At 40.5% G+C, this 18121-nt stretch overlaps 1 protein-coding gene across 1 annotated transcript in view; it reads right to left on the bottom strand.

Annotated features, from left to right (window-relative positions):
• Positions 1-18121, bottom strand: part of LOC311606389 (uncharacterized protein) — a gene marked incomplete at its 5' end in the record, with an annotated part of 55878 nt that overhangs the window by 30947 nt on the left and 6810 nt on the right. The window contains one exon of the mRNA XM_084797725.1: positions 8141-8217. Coding sequence (XP_084653851.1) covers positions 8141-8217 — 77 coding nt within the window. The remainder of the gene's footprint in view (positions 1-8140; positions 8218-18121) is intronic.

Raw genomic sequence — 18121 nt, 5'->3', positions numbered from 1 at the left:
CCTTAAAAACAATTTTAAGTTCATAAATAAAATGTAACTTTAAGTTTATTTTTACTGATCAAATTAGTAGGCTAAAAAATAAGCAGATTCTGCTCCACTTAATAAAAAAAAAAACAATGTGAGGAGTATCAAGTCTTTTGGAACATGAAGCATCAGTGACTCCTAAGACTACGAGAGAGATCATGATCCACCGCACACAGTGTTGATGTAGGAGGGACTCCTAGTCTCAAGATGGACCTGAAGCTAGGGTGGTGAGTGCTTCCCCTTTCACGGAAGTCTCCTGAGGTGACCTTGGCCACCACCTCCACATTTCCTTACAGCTACATCAACCTGATTGATTGCTATTGGCCCTTCAGCCTTTTAAGGGCTGCGCAATAAAATTAGATCTGCACTGCTGAGTCTGGTTTCTGGAGTCTGATTCCCAGGCTTCTGTGTGGGCTCCTTAGTCACTCATCTCCCTGTCCCCCTGGTTCCTGGTCCCCACAAAATCTATCGTTTTTCATGTTTTATTCTCTAAAGAGAAGTAAAATGAATCAGAAACAAGTTCAAAGCAACACGAATGATGATGGCTCAGACTTTCTCTTAACCTTAGATTAGATGCCGGCTTCTTTCATAGACACTGGAGTGATTAGGGACATTGAAGAATGACTGTGAGGTGGTTGTACAAATTAAGATGTGCCTTCTTCTGCTGGGGACCGTACAAGAAAAATGACAGATGAAAATATTGCGTTGTGTGCTGGTGAGGGAGGTGAGATGGCTGGGAATCCATCCAAGCCTACATCAGGCTCGTGCTGAGGGAAAGCTTCCGGAGTGAAGCCTAGGCACAAGGCTGTGCTGCCCTGCCCACCACACTGGAATATTTTTATGGGTTCTAATGATGCAAAGCTTTGCTAACAAAGCTATACTAATGTGGACAGATAGACCTAGACCAGACGAATGACAACTAATAAAAATAGAGTAGAGGATAAAGTATTTTGAAAAGGTACCAAATTATAGAAAGATGCTGCTATACATATCTTGTGGCCACTGCGAGATGAGCATTTACAATCCTAGTTCTAGTAGAGTTTCTATAGACTTGCGTTTTAGGATAATGAAGAAATTTCCATTCAGTTACTGGGTCTGTCAGATGTGATAATTTTCTTGAAGATGCTGCCATTTCTTTCCAAAGTTAGGGTTATGTGGATACTATCTAAAAACTTAGAATGAATTCCCCCAGCTGTTTGCCTAAGGAATAGAGGAGACCTCAAGGTCATGTGTTGAGAAACACATGGGCTTTGGTCTAAGGTGGACCATGGTTGTGATTTCTAGTTTTACCACTTATTAACTGTAGCTTTAAGGGAAATTATTTGATTTATTGATACCTCGGGTTCTGTGTTAATACTTCTGTATGAGGCTGTGAAAGAACAAATGTGATACTGTGAAAAAGTGTTTAATTGGAAGGGGCTATCATACATGTACCCTCAGTAAATATTAAATTTACTCGGTTTTAACTTTGCTACTATGCATTGGGTAACTCAGTTATTCTTTCACTTGTGTCTTCACTTTTTTAACATCCAGATTTAAGAAAAAAATATATATATATTCCACGTGCATCTGTAGCTGTCTGTCTCTTTTATTACTGTCCTTCTTGTAGAAAGCTTTCAGACCAGCTTCTGTATTTTGCTGGAGTTCTTAGGCTATTTCTGAGGCATCAAGGTAAATGACCATATAGAACAAGGTGTTTTCTGTCTTCAGATTTTGAGACTCTGGCTTTGCTTGATTCTCATGGTTTATCACAAGTACGAGGCCCCTAGAGCTGCTCCAAGCTGTATTTACAATTCCTTTTTACTACTTTTTGGATTTGCGCACTTATCATCTGAGACATGTTTAGAAATCTAGTCTGTTCTTAGGTTGCAGGTCCGAGTTCTGAAATATCGCAGGCCCTCAGATATGTGCGTACATGTGAATGCTAGGTCCTGCTCATTTTGGCATTCTTAGTTGCCTGCTGCATATCTCCTCTGGAAATTAAAATACAGGCAGAAAATATAGAAAAAGCAACGCAAACCAGTGCAGGTGACTAAGCGGCCCCTGCAGGTGGCCAGCGTTCCTGTGGGTGCTATCCTACGTTCCAGGAAACTGCTGTGGCCCTGCAGTCTCTCCCTTATGCCCTCCTGCAGGGATTGAGTGTGTAAGCAGCGGCCAGTCACTTCCAGGCCTTCCTCCTTCTTACTTCATCCTTTTTTTCCCTTCTGTGATTCAAACTCTGGATTCTTCAAGGCTTGAGAGAAATCCACATATCATTTATTGTTTTTGTAACCTTGTAGGCATTCAGAAAATGTTTGGCTTCCAACTGATTTGAATAAAATATTTAGCTACAGCTACAAATGAGCATTTTGGCTGGAGTTTCGTGAGATAGAAGCTTGAAGCTGAATTTTGGTAATGCTGTCTTAAATACATTTGTCTTCGTCAATGAGTTTGTTTGTCAAGTGCATAGTTTCTGGATTTTTGTGGAAGGGAAGGTCAGACAGGGGAGCGTAAGGGTTACAGTGAGTGTGCCTAGAGGAAGGAACCATGGAGCGTGGTGGTTAGAGATAAGGCATTACGAGAAGGGAATTGAGTCATAGTGTGCATAACTGGGTGTCCAGCCCAAGGCCAAAGCAGGAACTGCCATTGAGCTCAGCTTCCTTTTGGCATGTTTTCCATATCCTGCATGGTGAAGACATTCTACAGTAGGTCATAATTAACAACAGAGAAGTGTTGCTGATATTAAAGGATGCTTCCCTTTAATGAGCTTTATCTTTATCTAGTGTAAGCTTTTACAAAGCTCTAAAATGGTCATCTCTAGTTGAAGGGATTGTTTGCATTCTCCCAACTAGAAGCTAAACCATTGAATACATAGATGTTCTAAGAACAGCAAGCTCTATAATGAAAATGACATGTATGATTAAAGAGAGAAAAATGATTAGAACAATTATTACGCATTGCTTATGTAAGCTGGCCTATAGTTCTTACAACTTGGCATCTCTTTCTTGGTCATGCTTGTGTCTGTAGATCCTGTCCTCTTCTCTCAGGTTTCCACTTCCAGGATTACCTCAGATTGTGTTTTCTTCAAAGCGTCTATCTCCATGTTTAGGTCTTGAAGCCCTTTATTCATTTCCTTCTCTTGTTTGATTGTACTTTCTTTAAGTGATTTGCTCAGTTCTTTCATCTCTTTCTTTGTGTATTCCTGTTCTAGTTTAAGGGACTTATTTCCCCCCATGTAAGGTTTTTATCATTTTCATAACCTCAGATTTGAAATCTTTCTCTTGTGTGTTGGCTGTGATAGTATCTCCAGGGCTTGTTGTGGTGAGGGGACTGCTGGTTTCTAGTGGTATCAGATGGTCCTGGGAATTGTTGCTTGTGTTCTTATGCTGACCTCTTCCCATTGTGATGTCTCTGGTTGGAATGCACACCCAGTACATGCTTGGACCTCGGAACTTTCTGGGGATTTGCTGGGTGACCTGAGTTCAGATCCACTAGTGTTTCCAACTGTGGTGTCTGCTAGGTGCTAAAATGCACAGATGCTGGTGTTTTTGCAGTTCCCCCACCCCAGCTCTGTAACTAAGGGAGTCCAAGAGCTGGCTGCCAGCTGGACATGTGGTAGTCGTGTAGGCACACAGTGGCTGCTCAGAAACCCAGGAGCCCTCTATGGCTTTTCTGGATGACCTGAGGTCAGATCCACTTGTGATCTCGATGACTGTGGTGTCTGCTTGGCGCTAGAACACACAGACTCTGGTGATTTTACAGTCCCCTGATAGCTCTATGCCCCAGGGAGTTCAAGAGCTGCCCGCCAGCCAGGCATGTAGCGCTAGCCTTCAGAGGCTGCATGCCCATTTCTGTGGGGACCCGTTTCTGTGGGGACTGGGGATTTTGTGGTTTTGCTGGGTGGCCAGAAGCCAGACCCAACCGTGCTCCACACAATTTAGACCCATCTCATCTGTGGGTCTCCAGTGTTTTGTAGTTCTCAGATCTGTCCTTAGGTTGCTGAATACTCATTGCTGTCCTGCTGATCAACCAAGGCGAGTGTTAGGCACCACCATCTTGGATCCTTGGCATCTCTTTCTTAAAATAGAACATGTTGAAGGTTTTTAGAGACCAGAGGCATAACGACAGGCAACTGCAGTGACATGAACTATTCTGCTGTCTCAAGAGTTTGTAATCCCTGAGTGGTTGAATCAGCTTAGACCTACTTTCTTTGGTAGACTTTACCCACAGTAACACACACCAAAAGGAAGTTAACCCTGGAAATTTTTAGAATAGAGTGTTTAGAATTCAGCCTTCTGGTGATTGTTTCAATAAAAGAGGAACTGCAGTCTCAATTTTCTTAGAGGATACATAGTTCTGGAGGATAAAAAGATTCTAAATCAACAAATATCAAGAGTGGAAGGTGGTTAGGTACTTGAAAGCAGCAAATAGCACCATGTTGGGTGTGGTTCAAAAAAGATGACTGGCCCCTTGTCAGCCCCTTGGAGCAAAGGCCAGGTTTGAGTTTTCTTTAGAATTTTCAAAGTATCCAACTGAGGCTCAATGCCTTCTCATTGAGGGGATGAGTGTCAGTGTAATGTCTGAGAAAGATTCAGATCCTGCAGGAAGGTGTTTATTTAGAAGCAAATGCTTTCCTGAATCAATTTAACTGGTTAGTATCCCAGAAAAAAAGGTGTGGCTACCACAAATTCTCAGCTTTCTCATTTTAAGACAGGGTTTCAAGGGTAAGGATCAGATGTGAGGAGAGTTGGGGGCACGAGGGCATAGGGCTTGCAGAGAGATGAGAAACCATGGGCAGGGGCATCTCCGAGATAAGCTGAAGACCAACAACAGGTAGCCTCCTGGGAGGATATGGAGGTGACTTTAGCTGAGATCCCCTAGTAGTAAGGGTCAGGAAGACTGAAGAGGCCACACTCTAACTAGACAGGACTCCTAGTGGAGAGGGGGGAACTTCAACCCACTCATAAAAACTTTGATCCAAAATTTACCCTACCTACAAGATGTACAGGGATAAAGATAGAGCAGAGATTGCGGGAATATCCAACCAATGCCCGACTCAACCTGAGACCCACCCCATGGGTCAGAGCCAATCCCTAGCACTATTAATAGTATTCTCTCTGCTATGCTTACAGACCAGAACCTAGCATAGCTGTTCTCTGAGAGGATCTGCTGAGCAGAGGTTGGAAACAGATGCTGAAACTCACATCCAAACATTGAGCAGAGTGCAGGGAGCCTTGCAGAAGTAGGAAGGGGAGAACAGAAAGAATTGCAGGGGACAGGAACTCTACAATAAGACCAACAGAGCCAACTAACCTGTGCCCTGAGGGGGAGAGCTTGTGAAGACTGAAGCACCAACTAAGGAACATGGATAGACAAGGAAGGGGAGCGGGGGCTGTGTCTGACAAGGACACTGTTGTATGCTTTTTAATCATTCCCCACTGGTGGGGCTACTTCACCAAGCCACCCTGGAAGAGGACATACTCAGTCCTGACGTGCTGGGGTAGGTTGGTGTGGGGGTCCTTTTCTGAGGGGTATAGGAGCAAGTAGGGGAAAGAGGGAAAGACCAGAAGACAAGGAGGGAAGAGGCTACTTAGGATGTAAAGTGAATAAATAAGTAAGTAAATAAATAAATAACAAAATCTATGTCATAGAGTTGCTAGAGATTTAAATAAGACTATTTATATGAAGTGTCTAACAATGTCTGGTATTGAACTAAAATACTGTTGCACTCAAAGATGCTTCAATGAGTGAGGACTGTGGACTTAACTTTGCACTAAATTTTATGTGGATGACCTAATTTGATTTTTCACAACTCAATCTTGAAGAAATAAAATGCAAGTGGTTGACCTTTTTTTAATAGTAGTATACTTCTATGGAGTTACAAAAGCACATGGGACTTGTTTTATTGAAGCACAAGTGTGTTCAGAGGCGACCATGAATAAGGATCAGGTGGCATAGCCGCTTTTGTTATTACAAAGATCTTTGTGAAGAAGATCCTGAGAAAGGCACCCAGCCCAGCACTGTCAAAGAACACTGGGGGCTCTGTGGGCAGTAGCAAGGATTTGGTCATGGTGCTGTGAGGGAGACAGGAGGGAAGCATCGTCTTATGGTTACTGATATAAGGAGATCTGGAGCCTGGAAGTTGTTCCTTGAAAACAGTCTCTTAGACTGGGACTTGAAAAATTAAAGGCCGTTAGAAAAAGCACCAAAGGCCTTAGGAATAATAAACTCCCAGGTTTTCTTTTTTGATTGTGTGTGTTTAGAGGAAGGGATGCCAAGATATTTCCAGAAATACATATTTTAAAATTATCTTGTTGAGGTAAAGATAACTGAAAACACAAAAATTGGTAGTACACAGTTTGATGAATTATCCTAAAATGAACACACCCTTGTAACCACCACCCAGGTCAAGGGAGAGGATGTTACTACCTTCTTTACTATCTGTAGTTCTCATAGGAGGAGTTTCCTAAATGAATTTATGTCCTTTCTATACACACATTTAAACATAAGAATTTCCAGTTAAGACAGTTTATACATAAAGTGAGAAGAGGGTATATTTGAAAAAACGAGTCAGAGTAAACACTTCAAACCCATAAAATTCTATAAAGTCTATATAATGCATAATTAATATACAAAACAAGAGATAATTTTATACACTTCTCAAATCCATCAGAATAGAATAGTAAGCTCCAAAGTGGAGTTCCCAGTTTTGCAGAGGAACATGTTTCTTAAACCTTTTAAGCATATATACTGCTCTTAGCACTGTCCTAAGAACATCGTGTCCTCAGCAAGTATTTGTCAATAATGATAACGGTGATATGTAGTCTTTTAATATTATTCATCATGATCTTTCTAAAGCAATAACTTGTACAAGAAACACATCTTCCAATTCTTCTGAAGTTCCTGGCTGGAGCCTCCTGAGAGAACATTTGATGGGAGTTAGTGATAACACTTTATGCATCCCTGAAGTTATTTTGCTCTTTCCCTCATCGTGCCCAACCACACAGCTCTGGATTTCACAGATGTAGAAGAAGGGAGGAGTAAGAGGAAAATTATGAAAAACAGAAGAGGAGAAACAAATATTGAGCTAAAGAACATAAAAAAGGGCCGTGCCTTCTGTGAAAGTGGACAAGAGCCATGCCTTCTTTTGCTGGGGATGTCACTACTGAAAACCCAGCCTAGTGACTTAGCCACACAATTAATAGAGTAGATTTCATCGTCTGTGTAATTATATTTTGGTCAGCTGTAATTTGTGAGCTTCTCTATGGCTGTGGTGGGTGGCCACTAACACAGGAATGCCAGCTACTTGCCAAATGAGAAGGGTGATGGATACTTCCTTTGAAACTTTACAGAAGGCAGAGTACATGTGATATTGTAAACTTGATGATAAATAGTGATCTGACACATTTCTGTTTATGAGTGTTAAAGCAATCTTGTTTTATGAACACTCCAAACGATCCCCAGAATGTTTTGAATATATTAATGATTTGTTTAAACTTGATTTTAAATTGTCAGCAACATTAGGAAGGGAGGAGGATTTCTTTCATAAAAATGTGAATTTTTATGTTTTGTTATGTTCTTAGTAGGAGAAAGCCAATTTTGCAATTTTAATATTAGGGTTAAATATACATAGATCTAGAATTTATTAGACCTTCTAGTTGTCCACATCAGTCAGTGGATTATAACTTAATAGCTTTGCTTTTGGATGAACTATTTAGCTATGACAAGTTGAATATTTGTTGCACTTTTAGAACAAATACCAGCAATTCAAGTACTTATAGGAACATGTCTAATGGCACAAAGAAAACCTGGGGTTATGTTACCTTTGAGCCTTACAGTCAAATCACAATAAAGATATGGGGGGATTCATTTAACCTCTAGAAACTTCAGTTTTCTCATTTGCAAAATGAAACCTTTAGTAGTTGAGCTTCAAATAAGGTTATTGCAAGCACCAAAGGGCTGTGAAGGTAAAACACGGCGTAATCAGTTCTCTATGAATAATTCCATGGAGGAAAGTAGCCCTTCTAGTCCTTTACACATCTGAATGGTATGGTTCTGAGACATTCTTCAATTACATGTTTATTAAAAGCCCCTGGGTCCCCTTAGAAGAAGAGGAGGAAAGCCCTGATGGACTTACCTGGCACAGTTCTGCAAGAGAAGCTGTGTGTCCCAAGGCGTTCTTGGGGTCCCCAGGGCTGAGATGAGAAGCAAGACCTGGGAAAGGTGGTGAGGAAAGAGAAAAGCGTGGTTAGGAGGCACTGAGGGGACTTGGCTCGCCCTGCCACTGGCATCCTTTCCTGTGCAGTCACTGGAGTGCCTGGGGCTAGCTGGGGTCTAGGCGATCCCCAAAGCCTGTGCAGTTCACCCCAAAGTCAAAAACAGCATTCTACATTTTGGACAAGAGTTTTCTCCAGAAAGAGGGCACAAACCTTTAAAAGATTTTAAAGATGAAGACATTTAGAACCAGGGAAATTAAATAGGGGTACCTGATACTTAAACCGAATTTTCTGAGTCATACTTCCATTCCTGTTCTGTGTTACTTTGTGTACAATGCTGAGTTCCATAACTTACATGATTTCTTCCTTTCCATTTAGAACCTTTCTGATCCTCATTTTCTTCACAAAACTGAGCTCTTTTAGAAACGATTTCATTTGTTTTATCTGTGCAGGTTGTTTTGCCTGTATATGTGTCTGTGCACCACATGCGTGTCTGGTGTCCACGGATAATAGAAAACGGTGTTGGAAAGCCTGGGCCTGGAGTTACTGATGGTTGTGAGCCACCACGCCTGTGCTAGGAATCGAACTTGGGTCATCCAGAAGAGCAGCCAGTGTGTTCCTAACTGCGGACCCACCTCTCCAACCCCTAAAGCCAAGCTCTTAGTAGTACCTTTAATGTGTTTGTGAGAAAATGGAGGCAGAGTGCGTGGATGGCATGTTCCATGCCGTAGCGTCTATTGGATGTTCGTGCCAGTAGTTGCAACACTAGTGGGCTCCCAGTATTGCTCTATTGTTGCTTTTCCCAGTAGAATCCCATGTTTTGAAAGTTTTGCATATCGATTGCATACATTGGTTAATCTCTTAAAACAGCATTATCAAATACCAGCTGCAACTGCAGCAAGTGCAGAAAAGTTGAGTTGGTTTGATTCCAGCGTCCGGCATTTGAATCGAAAGGTCTGGGATCTAGCCACTCTATTTTCCTCAAAGGGAAGGTTCTCCCTGAGGTGACTCAGTGTTGTCTAAAACATCTTGCCACCTAGCACTATTTGTGGACCCTGGGAATAGCTGAACTCTCACTTTTTAGTGAATGAGCCAAACCTCATTATTATGATCTGAGTAAGATGATGCTTTGTGTGTGATCTAATTCAATTTTTGGTTGTTACATTCTTTCCATCACATCATGGGAAATTGGTGTGGTTCACAAATAATCAAAATAAATTGGTTAAGAATGAAATGGAAGATGAATTACTAACAAACTACCAGGGGTTACTGGTTAACAGGCATACCAATCTTTTAGATGCTGCATTCTGATGTGTAATATACAAATTATGTAATTTACTCATTGTCAGAGGTCAAGTTCAATTATAATTTACCCTTCAGCCATGCAATTTTATACTATCAAAAGACAAAGGAAAATTTCTTAATATGCAAAGTTTTCTTAGTATATCACTTATTGCCAAATTTAACTGTTCATGGGGCAAAACTACAGAGAATGTTGAAAAAGGCAGCCATATAAAGTCATCCTTTGTTTTGCCAAGATACGTTACATAGAGAATGAGTCTTTCAAGTATTATTGGGCCAGGGTGAAATAATTTCATTGTAAAAGCATTTTTCTTCTCTGTGTGCAGCCTAAGTGCATATTTTGTGACCTAAGGAATAACTTTCCAAAGCTGTGCGAAGAATGTGGCAACTCAATCTAATAAGAATTATGGCTCACAACTTGAATGATGTCAGTATCCTTTTAATCCTCCCAGACTAAAACGTTTTCTTCTCCTTTTAAATAGATTTCTTAACTCTTTACTTCAAAGGAAATAAGGAGGGGTTTGAAATCTCATTGGCAAAGAAAGAGTTAAGGAAGAGGAAAACGTTCCCTTATTAATGCTTATGTGCATTATTTAAGACAATCATTTTTAAAGCCTATGGATTCTAGACAGTATTTTAGGAATGTATATTATTTTGTCAATGTGTGTATGTGTGTGAGTGTGTGTGTGTGTGTGTGTGTGTGTGTGTGTGTGTGTGTGTGTGTGTGTGCTCTGTCCTTGACACAAACGTAGACATATCTAGGAAGAGGGAGTCACCATTGAGCAGTCATCTTCACTTCACTGGCATATTATAGGCATGTCTTGGGCATTTTCTTGATTGATGTTTGATGTGGGAGGACCCAGTGCTCTGTGCTCAGTCTCTCCAGTAGGGAAGCAGTCATAGGTGGTATAAGAAAGGTGGCCAATTGTGTGCTTGAGAACAAGCCACAGATCAGCTTCTTCTATGGGTCCTGCCTCCACTGCTGCTTGAGTTCCCTCAGTGATGGACTGTGAGCAGGACCTGTAAGACAAATCAGCCCTCTCCTTTCCCAACCTGGTTTTGTCAGTGCTTTATCACAGCAACAGAAACCTAACTAGGAATTGGCATGTTATTTAGTGTGAGATGACTTTCTGAGTCCAGTTTTCTGGCTATGGTCTTTCATTTTCTTTTAGCCGGTGGTTACTAGGTGGAACATCAGCCGGCATTGCCTGTGTGGAGTTGGCTGGGCTCATTTGGAGGTCCTGATTGAGGAGCGAGTTCTTGGCATGAGTGTGAGAACTTGCATTTCTGACTTGTTCCCACGTGATCACACCTTGATTAGTGCTGCTCAAAGCTGTGTTACAAACTAACCTTACAATTTAATGTGCTGACTGAGCCATCAGGAGGTGCAAGCAGCGCTCTCAGATGAAGGCAAGGTTTAATGAAAGCTTCATCCACTAGTTCAGTAGGCTTAGTCCAAGTCAAAGCAGTGTATATAGAAAAATCACACATTGGTAATGCAGCTTGATGCTTGATGTTGTCAGACTGAAGAATCTCTACGGGTAAGTGTGTGATTTCCTCAGTGACATCACATTTGCCTGCAGAGATTTCCCAGTCTGCCACTGTGCAACTACATCTAAGGTGTAGAACCATTGTTCATTCTACAATGGTCTGTCTAGTCCTGCTAGACTCTAAAATTACATATGAAAGATTAACATTAGGTAGGGTGTAAGGGCTGTGGATGGCTTGCAAGAGAGAAGGCATTGGCTGCCTCTGCCTCGGACCTGCGCAGAGAAGGCTAAAATGCAGTCTCACCTGCAGTGATGCTCAGCTGCACTGCAAGCCTCAGAGCCCTTGAGTTTCTTAAATGTCAGGCAACTGTATTTTAGAGCTTGTATTTGGACTTTTTCATATCTATCTACCATCTATCTGTCTATCTATCTGTCTGTCTATCTATCTATCTATCTATCTATTTATCTATTCACTTTACATCTTGGTTGTAGCCCCATCCTTCTTCACCTCCCAGCCCTTCTCCTTCCCTTTGCCCCCTCCCCCTCCCCTATTTCTCAGAAAAGGGGAGGTCCAATTCCCATCCACCCCAGCTCATCACATTGCATCAGGACTGAGTATGTCCTCCAGTCCCAACAGGGGGGAGTGATAAAAAAAAAAAGCTGGCAACAGAGTCCATGTCAAAGACAGGCCCTGCTCCCCTTACTATGGGACCCACATGAAGCCTGAGCTGCCCATCATCCATGTAGGGAGCCTAGGTCCAGTCCATGCAAGGTCCTTCCTTGGTTGGTGCTTCAGTCTCAGCAGGTCCCTCAGGGTCCTGACTAGTTGCCTCTGTTGGGCTTCTTGTGAAGCTTCATGTCTTTTCAAATTTATAGATATACATAAGAATCCACAAGGGAGAGTGCTGTAGGAGATGTGTTTGTCACCTTTACTTTCCTGGTCTTTCTTTTACTTAGTTATTGCCTTATAAATCACATTACCTGTGATTTTTAACATCTTGAAATATTGTTCAATGTGCAGTATCCACTCTAAGAGTACAGCCCAACTTGTGGAATTTCACAATATTAACTCTGCAATGCTGATAGTTTTTGCTCAAGGGACAATTTTTAAAATTAATTTATTCAGATTACAGCTAAATTTTTATCCCCTTGCTTGTCTCTTCCCGTTCCTCCCTCCCACCCTCCTTTCACTCTGTTCCCCTGTGACAGAAGGGGACCTCCTCCCCCCACCATATGGTCACAGCCTATCAAGTCTCATCTTGGTAGCTTTCCTATCCTTTCTCTGAGTGCCACCAGGCTTCCCCACCAAGGGGAAGTGGTCAAATATGGGGCACCAGAGTTCATGTCAGAGTCAGTCCTCTCTTTCCACACGACTATGGAGAATGTCCTGACCCTTGGCTAGAGCTGAGTAGGTGTTCAATATTTACTGCATGTATTGTCTTTGGTTGGTGCAGTAGCTTGAGCAGACCCCTCTGGGTCCAGATCTGACTATCATGATGTTCTTCTTGTAGTTTCTAGAGCCCTCTGGATCCTTCTATTTCCCTATTCTCCCATACTTCTCTCACCAACATGGACTCTAGGTGAGAGAAGTATAGAACAATTTTTAACTGTTAACTATACCACTATTTCATTATTTTATTAGAAGAGAAATTTGGAATATTTTGTTCCCTGATGTATCCTAGCATATAGAATAATTCTAGGCTTATATAAAGTATTAAATAAGCATTTACTACCAAGTGTTCATTGAATCACTGGAGGACTTTATTTCAAATGTTTACTATTTAAGAGGGGCATATGTATGGATATATATATATCTATATATCCATATATATGTTACATTTTATTGATATAAGAATGAACATATTTAATTTCAGACACGATAAAATAAGAGAAAGTTGAAGTATACAAAAAATACATGTTTTACATATTTAGTCATATATTAAGATATGTTATAATGGAGAATTTGGGTAATATTTGTTTTAGAGGCAAAATTAATAATCTTTTAAAGGTCCAGGGATATTATGCCTTCCAAGCATATAATTGTATTTTAGATTTTTTTTAGCTTCTGGGTTATATCCAAATTTATGTAATAATGATTCACAAAATTGGATTTGATTGTGTTTACACAACACAGTATTCTTCATTATCTACCAACCTACTCTGTACACATCCTTGGACCTCAGGGCGATTTTAAGAGCATTCCCTTAATTGTATTCTGGCTTTCCCAAATAAACCATAAATACAGACTTAACATCAAATCTCTCAGAAGTGTACAGAGGATGTAACAGGTGGCCCTGATCTGATGTGAGTGCAGCTGAAATCATGTGTTGAAATAATTGCAGCCTGGAAAGATAGAAAACATCTGGGCTTTAAGGGAAAACCATTCTCTCAGAGAGGGAGGGGGAGGGAGAGAGGCAGAGAGACAGAGAAAGATAGAGACAGACACACAGAGAGGAGAGAGAGACATACTGAGAGACAAAGAGACATACAGAAGACAGACAGAGAGACACAAGACAGAGACAGAGATGGAGAGGGACAAATGGAGAGAGACACAGAGCATGTGTAAGCGTTACATCCTTGTGGGCTGTGTAGGGAAATGTGGCAGAGGAGCTTCTGCTTCAAACGCTGTGAAAAGTTTGTTTCTTTAATCTTTAATGACGAGACCAAGGAAACCTGTTATAGAAGAAAGATGATGCTTCTTCTGCAAGGATTTGTGCTCTCAAAGCTTGCAGTTTTTGTCTTATATGTGCTTGTGGGGCATGGTTTTAGACATACTTGTAATCTTGAAGGAAAACTGAATTTGGAATCATAGCTGTCATATTTCTGCTTGCTGCTATCTTGCCTGTTATCATCTGCCCAGCTTTGGTTTTCTTGCAGCCATCTGGTTTTGTGAGTTCATGTGAAAACATGGATGAGCAGAGCCTATATTCCTATACCTCTTAGAAATGCCCCTCTCTAAATGCACGTGTTTGCTTATATAAGCATTATCTGCCATTAATGTATCAGTACAGATGCAGTCACAAGACTTTTCCAAGCACAGATTGAGAGCCTGAGAAGGGGAGTAATTTAATGTGCATTTTGAAAACTCACAGCAAGACCCACCCAGTAATTCTCAAGCTTGGCCAAGAATCAGAAATGTGTTGGATTCTGAAACAGATTTCAAAGCTCCAACCAATGATATCCTGAACCCAAATTTCTAAGCTGTGGGTTTGAGGATTCTCTTAAAAATTATCTACTACAACAGTTTTAAGTCAGGAGCAAAACTGAGCAGAAAGTACAAAGAGTTCTTGCGTGCTTCCTCCCCCCACACACAGCATGCTCCACTTTGACATCTCCCATCCACGTGGTGCATTCCTTACAATAGATGAGCCTATATGGACATGTGGCTGTTACTTCAAAGCCATAGTTTTCACTAGAGGTCATCCTTCGTGCTTTGTGGAGGGGTCTTATATTATGGCACATGTCTAATAGTGTGGTACCATACAGAATATACAGAATTCTCCCACTGCTCTAAAGGTCATGTGTGTTCTGCCCACTCCTTCCCCTGGCCCCCGCTGATCTTTTTTACTATCTCCACAGTTCTTGCCTTTCCTGGCTCTTCTTGTTGGAATCATATAGTAGGATATAATCTTTTCAGATGGGCTGCCTCACTTAATAAAATTATATACTTCGTTTCTTCCATGTCTGTACGGGTTGATACCTCACCAATGATCATTCATTTGTATAGATGCGCCAGACTTTATTCATTCATTTCCTGAAAGTCATCTTGACTGATTGCCAGTTTTGTGATTATAGAGGTACGGTGGACATTTGAGTTTGAGTCTTTATGTGGACATATTGCTCCCTCGTCAGGGTAAGCATTGGAGTCTGATGTGTAAGTTAGATACTTTCCATATGTGTAACATCCAAAGACCCTGGTATACCCTCTTATAAGTGGTGTTGTAATTTTGCTTTTCTACCAGCGATGAATGAGATATCCCATTGTTCCAAGTCCTTGCCAGCATTTTGTGTGGTCAGTGTTTTGAATTTTGGCTATTCCAGTAGAAGTACAGTGGTGTTCCATTGTTTTACTTAATGAGGACATATGATGGTGCATATTTTTCATATGTTGCTTCACACATCCTTCCTTCCTTCCTTCCTTTTTACCTTTCTTCCATCCTTCTTTCCTTCCTTTTTGGTTTTTTTGAGACAGGGTTTTTCTATGTAGTCCTGGCTGTCCTGGAACTCACTCCATAGACGGACTTGCCTTGAACTCAAGAGATCTGCCTGCCTCTGCTCTGCTACAGAATGCTGGGATGAAAGGCGTGCCTCACCACTACCTGCTTACGCGTCTTCTTTAATAACATACCGATTCATGATTTTCTTCTTTTTTTTATATATGTGGTAATAGCTTATATATAAAAGGTTGTTGTCTTACTGAATTTTAAGGGTTCTTTGTGTATTTTGGGTAATAGTGTTCTATCATATGCATCTTTAATTTTTTTTTCTTCTAGTCTTTGTCTTGCCTTCTCAGTCTCTTACCATTACATTTTGAAGAGCAGAGTTTTTAATGAAGTCCTGATTATCACTTCTTTCAGGGGTCATGCTTTTGGCATTAGATCTAAAAAGGTCATCTAGGTTTATGTTATCCTTTAAATTTTTTTACAGTTTTGCATTATATACTAGGTTTATAAAGTATTTTGAGTTAATTCTTAATTCTCATGAAGATCGAAGGATTTATGTCCAGGGACTTACTTTTAAACATAGATGTCCAGTTTTTCAGTACCATTTTTGAAAAGATAATCATTTCTACAGTGTATAACATTTACTGATTTGTCAAAGTTGGATTTGCTATGTTTACATGCATTTCTGTTCTATGTTATTGATCTGTCTGTTCTCTCACCAACGGAGCTTTGTCTTGCTTCGTATAACTACCTTTAAGTTGCCTGATGTCAGCCATTAGACTTGGTTCTCCTTTAGCACTGAAGTGTTATTTTGGCTAGTTTGCCTCTTGTAAATACTTAAGGATTAACTTGTCATCACTCACAAAGTTTTGACTATATAGGCCAAATAAGGAAGAGCTGACACATTGAAAATATGAAATCATATTTTCATGTACACAAAGCCTCACTTCATTTCATTGGTTGTTATTTTTATCACAATTTTTATAGTTTTTTTTTTCATACAGATCTTGCAACCTTTTGTTGAATGTATAGTTAAACATTTCATTGGAAGAGTCCTTATGTAAATGGTAATGTGTTCTTAATGACAAATTCTGCTCTCAATTGGTGATTAACCTTATTCTCTGTGACTTTTCAGTAGTTGCTTATTACCAACAGAACTTTCTCTGGCTCTTTCAGACTGTCTACTGATGTTCTTGTTACCCACAAAGTTAGCAATTTTACTTCTTTCTTGGAAATGTATATACCTTTTTTCTCCCTTTCTTGTTTTATTACATTGCTATGTTTTTAAATACAATGTTGGAAAGCCGCAAGGATGGGATATTCTTGTCTTATTTTTTGAAGTAGTCATGCTTCAGTTTTTCCTCACTAGTGATGATGGTAAATTTAAGCATCTTGTAGATGTTCCTTACAAAGTTAAGAGAATCCTGCTCTTTCTAGTCCAGACAGTTTACCTGGAAGGAATGTTGGCTAGTGTTAAATACTTTTTCCATATAATCATGATTTTTTTTCCTCATTAGCTTGTCACACTAATGATCTTTCAAATGTTGAGTGAGCCACACATACCTGTGACAAATTCCAGTTGACCATAAAGTGCAGTTCTTTGCATAGATGATTAATATAGTATGATAATATGTTGTTGACAATTTTTTTTGTGCATCTACTTATCTGCAGTACTGCTCCACTGTTTTCCTTTTTGGCAACCCTTTATCTAGTTTTGGTTTTAGGATACTGTTAACTTTGTGGAGTGAGAGAATATTCCCTTTGTCTTTATTTTCTGCAAGATATTACAGAGAATAGATACAATTTCTTTCTTAAATGTTTGGTAGACAACAATCAGGGAGCATGCATAAGTCTAACCTAGCCCTCCACACATATTGTTACAGTTGTGTAGCTTTGTGCTTTGTGGGACTCCTCACAGAGGGGGCAGAGGCTGTCTGACTATTTTGCTTACTTTCGAGTCCCTTGTCCTTCTACTGGGTTGCCTAGTCCAGCCTTGATACAAGGGGAGGTACCTAGTTTTATTGCAAGTTGGTATGCCATGTTTGTTTGCTGTCCCTGTGGGGGCCAGGGGACTGTCCTTTTCTGGAGGGAAATAGAAAAGTAGATGACGGGGCGGGATGAGAAACTGGGATGGAGGAGGTGAGGGGCAGAGGGAGGGAGGGAGGGGAAGCTGATGATAGGATATAATATATGAGAGAATAAATTAACAACAATATTATGAAAAATGCATAGTAGAAGTCTCCAGCAAATCTATCTGGCATTTGGGCTTTCTGTTTGTTAGGCTTTTTAATTATCACTTCAATTTCATTGATTGGCTTAAGATATTTTGATAGTCTGCTTCATCCATGTGAGCTTTGGCAGTTTTTATCTTTTAAGGACTTGTCCTGTTTCATCTAGATCAGCGGTTCTCACCCTTCCTTACGCTGCAGCTCTTTAATACAGTTTCCTCATGTTGTGGTGAACCTCAACCGTAAAATTATTTTTGTGAAGCCAGGTGCGGTGGTGCGCGCGCCTGTAATCCCAGCACTTGGGGAAGCAAAGGCAGGTGGATCTCTGTGAGTTCGAGGCTAGCCTGGTCTACAAAGTGAGTCCAGGACAGCCAAGCCTACACAGAGAAACCCTGTCTTGAAAAAAACAGCCAACCAACCAACCAAGCAAAACGAAACAAGGATTTTTGTTGCTGCGTTATAACTCTAATTTTGTTATTGTTTTGAATTTTAATGTAAATGCCTTTAGAGATAGAAGGCGGCCAGAGGAGTCATGACCCACAGTTTGAGAGCTGATCTAGATTATGAAATTTGTGGGAATATAGTGATCCATATCCGTTTACCACCCTCTAATGTCTATGCTATTTGTACTGATGTTTCATCTTTTATATCTTATATTTTCACTTCTTAGTGTGAGAGATTGATTAATTTTATTGATCCTTTCAAAGAACCGGCTTTTG

Source organism: Acomys minous (genome assembly GCF_964271855.1).
Source record: "Acomys minous genome assembly, chromosome: 10".
Classification (NCBI taxonomy): Eukaryota; Metazoa; Chordata; class Mammalia; order Rodentia; family Muridae; genus Acomys; species Acomys minous.
This window is presented reverse-complemented; position numbering and strand designations above follow the sequence as displayed.